Source organism: Juglans regia, chromosome 7, assembly GCF_001411555.2.
Source record: "Juglans regia cultivar Chandler chromosome 7, Walnut 2.0, whole genome shotgun sequence".
Lineage (NCBI taxonomy): Eukaryota > Viridiplantae > Streptophyta > Magnoliopsida > Fagales > Juglandaceae > Juglans > Juglans regia.
Window position 1 is genome coordinate 50,473,428 of NC_049907.1, and position 8,815 is coordinate 50,482,242.

The window sequence follows — 8,815 nt, forward strand, 5'->3', positions numbered from 1 at the left end:
ACGTCATGTACACGCGTATGTAGATGACTAGATACAAAGAAAAGTTGGTAATTCATATACGTAGATGACTAGAACGTACATGCATGCATAATGGGATTGCCCGCTGAGAGTACTTAATTCTCTATTTCCGGGTCTAGTTATAAATTGATCGAGAATAAAAGCTAGAAAATAAGATCAATGATCCCACCTATTGCTTCTCCAAAGATTGCACCAATAAGGAGATGAAGAGCCACTTTTATCACCACCCATTGTATCTTGCGAACCTTCCTTTGAGGTAAGTTATTGTGCTCAATTGCCAATTGTAAGGTTTGCCTTCCCGGATCGCCATTTGGATATTGGAGTTGATCGGTCTTCCATCTATCCAGAATCAAGTCCTGAACGCACGCCACGTGGTAACAGAAATCGCCACTGGTGGAGACATAAACCCAGCCATGGATATCTTTTGAGATCTTCCTGTTTTGGCATCTTAGACACTTTGAGGTGGGCCAGTATTTGGACTTCTTAAGTAGCCTCAATTTCACCTCCTGATCACCTTGAGGAGCTGACAAAGCGAGCGGAAGATTCAAACAGCAAGGATGTATTACGTGTGCTTTACCACAGAATGATTGGTACTTGAACCCTTGGACGCTCTTCCCGCACGCAACACAGAAACTCAAACTAATACGACTTTGTGGACGAAAATTATTATGAAATATGAACCGTATGTTGTCGAAAAATGCGTGGGTGATGGGTGCGCTGTGATCAGCCTTAGCGCAGTGCTCATGAAGATGAAAGTCACACCCATTTTCGTGACACTGGTAACAAGGATGAAACCCTTGTTCTTTACAACCATCACATTTATAAGGTGTTTCGATGCGATTTGTCAACTTTAGCACGTGGTCTGGGTGGCTAGAGTGCGTTAACTCAGTAATGATCACCATACTTTACGATCAATATCAGAAGCTAACTAGTAGCTTGACTTGAGTAATCGACTATCAATACTGCTGGAGTTTTTGTTGTTTGTCAATCTCTGATCTCAAAATATTCCCAATTACCTGGCATGCACATATGCAATTTGCTCGAAAACGTAAATGAATTGGGATTAATTTGATATGAATTGTCTTAATATATAGTCAATTCTAAAAAACATTCGATACCAGATACGTACGTGCTTACCAGGAAAAAAGATGATTTCGCAATTGAAGAAACAAATTGGCCGGTGATCGATATATGCAGCGGTCGCTAGCTAGCTAGCAAACTCATGATCTCGAATATGAAAAAGCAAGGAGGTTGAAGTCATATATATATATATATAAACCATGAATTGTTCTGTTATTAATTTCTTCTCAAATTCGTGGTACTTTCCTTGCTAGCTAGATATAATTCTTTTAATTTGGGAAAGCATCAAAATCGTACAACTTGCAAGACTAGCTAGTTCAAATATTCTGTCCTTAATTACTTGTAAATCAATTTATATTATAAACTTTTCACATGATGCATGCACCCAACTTCGTGGTGTTGTCTGTACGTGGTCAACGTCGACTTATTGATTATTAATTATTGGTAATTTTTGGATTTCTTAATGATCTTCACGTGATTAATTCATTCTTGTCTGAACATGATTGATGCCGTTAATGATTTAATTAAAGACCTCAATCTAGGTGATCACAATGTGCATGCAGTTCGATCGTTAAAATGATCTCATGACAATTTACTATTTCACAACCTTAATTTACGGTTGAATATATATTAATGAAGAAGGCACATATCTCACTGCTTAAATCTCGATTGCTGAAAACAATTCATTAAGAACGTCACAAATATTAATGCAATGATCGATAATTGCAAGAATTAAGTGTACCTCTAATTAATTGGACACATTATACAAGAAACCTATTAAAATGTTCTAATAACTAAATATTAATTAACTCCCATTGTTTTATCGATCATAATTAGCAACCTGATCAACATGACTTTTAACCATGCATCAGGTCAAGAGCCCGCCCGCTTCTAATTATTTGGTTCTTGGACCGAGCCAGCTGGCTTGCACATTTTTTATCCTTTTTTTTATTTATCATTATTCTTAATATGAAATTTGCACTTTTTTTTTGAGCAAAAAAAAAAAAAAAATGTTTTGCTGGAATAAATTATATTAGACCTTTTATCCACCATAATATATATATATATAAATATATATATATATTGACAGCTTAAAGCTGCTAGCTTGTCATTGATTCAAAGATCAGCCAACCTGCCTTAATATATAGGCGTCCTTCCACATAGACCGATGGTTTGCAAATTATGAAAAATGATATAATTACTATTTTTTTGTAATTATTATATAATTATGTATTAAATAAGAGATATTTTTTAAAAAACAACTTATAAAAATATCACCATTCTTTTTTTCTCCAGTGCGACTCATCGCACCAATTAATAATAATTTACAAGTTGCCGAATATTAAACAAACAACATTAATTAAGTACTCGAAATCATGAGCCCGACGATTTCAATCATACGGCCTACAACTCCTAGCTAGTCTCAAATATGTACGTGATTTATACCCAAATTAAGGGGCTGAGGTCATTGAGTTAGTCATGACTCTCGTCACTAACAGTATCCCCTTCAACCCCGCCCCATGGCCACTTCCAGACGGTAGACTAGTCAACTTCGGTTTGGATAATGAATTGATATAATATAAAAATTAAAAAATAAAATAAAATATTATTAAAATATTATTTTTATTTTAAATTTAAAAAAATTAAATTATTTATTATATTTTATTTAAAAATTTAAAAAATTTATAATAATAACATTAAATAAATTGAGAGGCTCTTTCAATCTAAATAATTTCTTAATTGGCATCATTCAAATTATTTTAAAAAAAATCTTTCAACAACGCGTTAGGTCCTTTAAGTCAATAAAAAATATCTTAATTTTTCATTAAAAAAATTAAAAATCAATTGAATTCCTCCTCTCCATGTATAAAAAAAAAAAAACAACGCGTCGATACTCTTTTCCACGTTACCCTTTTGTTTTTTTTCATTTTCTTTGTCTATGCACGACTAATTAGAGCACGTTACACAAATCATACGATAGTAGTTGAATACCTCGATCGAAGTTGAAAATGGATATATCTCATGTCTTTTTCTCGATACCCCACCCACTTGGAGATAATTAAACTAGGTAGGTTGAACACCAACCAATTTTTTAATAAGGAGGTGTCAGGGTATAAACGTAGAAAACTTCAAATGGTCTTAATTAATTACTGTTTATATTTTTTAATAAATATTATTTGTAACGTTTGTTTATTGTCTAGTACTAATGGTTTTTTTTTATTTTTAATTCTTTTAAAGTTGATCAGTTTTGTTTTTAAAAAACATTATGGTTGATAACGTTAATTGGCTGGTCAATGTGTAACCATGCTCTAATTTCTTACTTTGCTTTCAGCAGACTCTTTCAAACTCCAGACGATTTTAGCTTTAATTGTTTTTTGTAATATGTATTAACGTTGGCTTCTCAATTATTTTGTTGCCGTTTTCTTTTTATTCTTGTGAATGAACGTTTCACGTCTGGTGTTAATTCCTCATAGCTGGAATATTAGATCTTCGATCGGAAACTCTTTACGTACAAGGTGAGTGTCTATTTTTCAAACAAATAGTAAAAACCCATTTTATAGCCTCTTGTACGTTTCTGTCACTAATTACTCATAATTCCTTGCAGCTTTATTGAGTTTTTAATTACTTGGCAATTAATTCTTGTATTTGAAAAAGATCACCTAGAGGGGATAACACGTAAGACTGTTTTTAAGAGCCTGACAGACTTGTTATTTTGCGTACAATATAGAAGAGTTTGATTGAGGAGAAACAAAAGAAGTGTGCATATATTTTTGAAAGATTCTTCAAACAATAGAGAGGTGTTATTTGAATAGAGTTTTGAACTCAATTATTTGTATAGAGTAGGTTTAAGCTTGACAAAATAAGAATTGAGAAAGCTGTACATTTGTTATTAGGTTTCTGTGTCAAAAGGCTACAATATATACACATATACAAGATCAAATCATGATCTGAACAACAAAGAAATAAAATAAAATCTCAACGAATTCCCTTGAATGAAGGGATTACAAATTCCTAAATATGTGCAGTAAAGATTATCTCCAAAATTAATGTTAATCAAATCTCAACAAATCTTAAAACTCTCCCTCAAGTTGGAGCATGTATATCCAGCATGTTCAACTTGCTTCTTAAGTCCTTAAAAACGTTTCCTCCAAGAGCTTTTGTAAAAATGTCTGCCAACTATAAATGAGATGGAACAAATTCTGTAACAATCTGACATTCTTGTATCTTTTCTCTTACAACATGGCAATCGAGTTCTATGTGCTTGATGAGCTCTTGATATACTAGATTTGCTGCTATGTGAAGTGCAGCTTGATTATCACATAATAACTTTACTGGTCCTGTGGAAATTTGCATGTCATTAAGCAAAAATCTGAGCCAAGTTAATTCACAAGTTGTTGCTGCCATGGATTTGTACTCAGCTTCCGAGGATGATCTTGAGACTGTTTTCTGCTTCTTGGCCTTCCATGAAATCAATGAATTTCCCAAGTACACACAATAATCTGTAGTTGATCTTCGAGTCGTAGGGCAGTTTGCCTAATTTGCAACACAATAAGCCTTCAAGTTGAAAGAATTGCTAGATGAAAATAACAAGTCGAGACCTGGACTTCCTTTAACGTACTTAATAATGCAAAGAGTAGCATCCCAATGAGGCTTTTGTGGTGCATGCATAAATTAGCTTAGGATATTGACTATGTGATGTCTGGTCTTGTGATTGTGAGATAGATTAATTGTCCAACTAATCTCCTATAACGCTTTGGATCACGTAACAAATCACCTTGATCATCCGTGAGCTTTAGATTTACTTCCACTGGAAATTTCGAACGTTGAGCACCCAAGTAACCAACATCATCTATAATCTCTAAGGTATATTTTCTTTGAGAGATTACAATACTTGCTTTGGACCTTGCAACTTCCAAGCTAAGAAAATTTTTTAGAGAATCGAGATCTTTGATATGGAATTGTTGATGCAAAAAATCTTTGAGACTTTGTATAGCAATTGCATCATTGCCTGTTATCACTATGTCATCTACATAGATGAGCACCATAGTTGTAGATGGACCTTTAGTCTTCACAAATAAAGAATAATCTGAATGTGATTGAACAAGACCAGCCTTTTTGATAGCATGATAGAATTTCACAAACCAATTTTGAGGGGTTTGTTTAAGTCCATAAAGGGACTTATGCAGTCAACATACAAGCTTCTCCCCCTATCGACAAAAATCCAGTGGTGGAGTCATATATACCTCTTCCTCTAAATCACCATGGAGGAAGGCATTGGTCACATCCATTTGATGTAATGGCCATTGTTTGGTGGTAGCAATATCAAGAATACATTGAACAGTTGTTTACTTGGCAACAGGTGCAAATGTTTCAGTGTAATCCAAGTCTTCTTGTTGAGAAAATCATTTGGCAACTAACCGTGCTTTGTAACGTCTAATCGTGCCATTAGAATTGTATTTGATACGATATACCCATTTGCTGCCAATGGGGCAATGAACAGTAAGCAAAGGAACCAAAGACCATGTCTTTTGAGTAGTAAGAGCATCAAGTTCACATTGCATGGCCTCTTGCCATTTCGGGTCTAATTAACCTGTGCATATGAGGTTGGTTCGAGAACACTTGAAATAGGATTGTCAAAGTGTTTATGATTAGAAGATAAAGAATCATATGAAATGTAGTTACTTAAAGGGTACCGAGTACATGACTTTTTGAAGATTCCTGGTTGGAGATGGCATTTGATGACATTGTACCCACTTGTCCACAATGAAAATCTTGAAGAAGAATGGATGGTTTTTTGGTGCGTTCACTTCTACGAAGAGTAGGTGCTTGTGATGAGACGATAGAGGAGGAATTTTCTGTGGAAGTGGTCTCAAGTAATGGAAAAGTAAGGGGATTTATAAGAGAAGGTGACTCAGTGGGGTATTCAATTATCTAAGGTTGGGAAATGTTTGTAGCTGGTGAAGGTTCTGCGATATGAAAAAGGAAAAATTCTCTCATGAAAGATGACATCACGACTTGAGAAAACAGGAATTGGTGAGTTTTGAGATCATATAAGCGGTAAGCTTTTTGATCAATGGGATAGCCAACAAAGATACATTTTCTGACGCTAGAGTCAAATTTGTGAGTAAGGTGCATATTTGTTGCATAACAAAAACATCCAAAAACTCGCAAGTTAGAGTAAATGGGTGGCTTGTTATACAACATTTAATAGGGAGATTTGTGTTGCAGCACAGGGGTAGGAAGATGATTGATAAGGTAGGAGGCGGTAAGCAAACTCTCCCCCCAAAATTGCAATAGAAGTTTAGCATCAATTCTTAAGGCCCTGCCAACGTTTAAGAGATGTCGATGCTTTCGTTCAACTACACTGTTTTGTTGAGGTGTAGATGGACAATAACTTTGAAATGATATGCCAAGATTGGAAAAATATGATTTCATGGATATGAATTCTGAGCCATTATCAATTTGAATACATTTAATTTGGCAATTAAACTGAGTATTGACCAAAGAGATGAAGGTTTTCAGTAACCCTTGTGTTTCGGACTTGAATTTCATTAGGAATATCTAGGTGAATCTAGTATAATTGTCGACAATGGTTAAAAAATAATGTGCCCCTGTATGAGTTGCAGTTTGAATGGGTCTCCAAATATTATAGTGAATAAAATCAAAAGAATTTAAGGTTTGAATAGTACTAAAAGAAAAAGATAGCCTTGTTTGCTTAGCCAAATAGCCAGTTTCACACGAATGTTGAGAATTAAATACAAATGAAGGAATAACATGACTAAAAAACTGTGAAGGTGCCTTGGAGGGATGTCCTAACCGTTGGTGCTAGGGAATTTTTGGAGTGGAATCCACATGATAAGTGATCGGTTTGGTAGGTGATGCAGATTTTATTGATGGCACAAAGTAGTACAAGCCATTAAGTTGCTTCCCTAAACCAATCATCTTCTTCGAAGTTAGGTCCTGAAATACACAAAAAGTAGGAAATAAGTGAATAGAACAATTTAAGGTGGCTGTGAGTTGACTAATTGACAATAAATTGACATGGAAAGATGGAGCACAAAGTATGTTTTTAACATGCATATGGTTTGAAAGTTAGGTGGAACCTATGCTAGTTATGGTAGAGCAAACACCACTGGGCAAGGTTACTTGAGAAGAGAGAGGAAAGGTGATTGAAACGAATGTGGCTATGCAATTAGTGGCGCCACTGTCAATGATCCAGTGACTCAAGGCTGTCTTTTGTGCAGTAAAGGAAGAACAGAAAGGGACAGAAAGACCTGTATAGTTTGCTTGGAAAAAGACTTTGATTTGAGCAAGTTCCTCATAAGTGAATTGAGGAGTAGGTTCGATGGAGGGCTTGTGTGAGTCTGAAATTATTTCTGTACTGGCTTGGTGAGCATCAGCTTTTCTACTTCGATTAGGTGGCTGAACTTCTTTGCCATGAAGTTTGTGACCAACTGGGAACCCATTGAGAAAGTAACATCGATCCACAGTGTGAGTAATGCCTTCACAATAAGATCAATGAAGAGGTTTTCAATTGCCTTGAGACTTGGAATGAGAGGATGACCACTGTTTTTGTTGTCTTGAAGCCACAGGTTGTGACTCCTTGGAGTTGTCATAAGTATTGATACTCATGGCATGAATAAGATCACTGCTATTTGTTTCAGTGAGAGCTCGCTGCTTTTCTTCTTCACATAAGTGAATATGCCTTTTTGACAGTTGGTAAAGGATGCATGAGCATAATCTGTCCTCTTACAGTAAAGTATCTCATTGAGTCTCATAAGAAATTGACCAAGCCGAATTATTTCTTCATTTTCTTGTAGATCTTTTTGTCCTCCACATGTGCATGTGATTGAGGGGCTGCAAGTGGTTAACTCATCCCACAACATTTTCATCTTTGTATAGTAAGAAAAAATGGATTCTTGATTTTGTTTCAGTTTAACAATGGATCATTGAGTTTGATAATGATGAGAAAAATCACTTTGAGAGAATCGTTCTTAAAGATCTGTCCAAATTTCTGAGGAAGTTTCAGCATAGAGAATACTATTTATAAGGTCTTGATTTAGAGAATTGAATATCCAAGAGAGTACCATATCATTGTAACGCTGTCATAAAGAGTTTTTGGGATCCTTTTCATCTAGAGTGGTAACGATTCCTTTGATGAATCCCAATTTATTTTTGGCATTAAGGCTGATCAACATTGATTGTTTCCACATGGCATAATTTGTTCCATCTAAGACTTTTGGAACAAGGATCATGCCGGGATGATCAGAAGGGTGAAGAAATAGGGGATTTGCTGAATCAATCGCAGGTGTAGACATGTTTAGTTAGAGTATGCAGAAATTTACAAAAGTAATAGGATCATTGCTCTGATACCATGACAAAATAAAAATTAAGAAAGCTGTGCATTTGTTATTACATTTATATGTCAAAAGGCTACAATATATACACATATACAAGATCAAATCATGATCTGAACAACAAGGAAATAAAATAAATGTCAACTAATTCCCTTGAATGAAGGGATTACAAATTCCTAAATATGTGTAGTAAAGATTATCTCAAAAATTAGCGTTAATCAAATCTCAACAAATCTGAAAAAGCTATACGACGATCAATTGGGCTGTTGTATCCTAGAAGAGACAAGTCAAGAAGAGTTATGTTGCACCGGTTCATATGAAAAAAAATTTGTATACCGCAAATGGCTTGAATCTCTTTA

The 8,815-nt window shown here is 34.9% G+C and overlaps 1 protein-coding gene across 1 annotated transcript; it reads right to left on the reverse strand.

Moving 5' to 3' along the window:
- Positions 1 to 1,236, reverse strand: LOC108986340. The gene is made up of 2 exons (XM_018958918.2): positions 1,156 to 1,236; positions 1 to 1,034 (listed from the first exon to the last, which is right to left on the reverse strand). Exon 2 carries the CDS (start codon positions 918 to 920, stop codon positions 162 to 164), a length of 759 nt encoding a protein of 252 aa, XP_018814463.1. The 5' UTR covers positions 921 to 1,034; positions 1,156 to 1,236; the 3' UTR covers positions 1 to 161.
- Between the last annotated feature and the right edge of the window lie 7,579 nt (positions 1,237 to 8,815).

Coding starts and splice junctions, on each gene's coding strand:
- LOC108986340 (XM_018958918.2), bottom strand. CDS start 920: ATGGTGATCATTACTGAGTTAACGCACTCTAGCCACCCAGACCACGTG.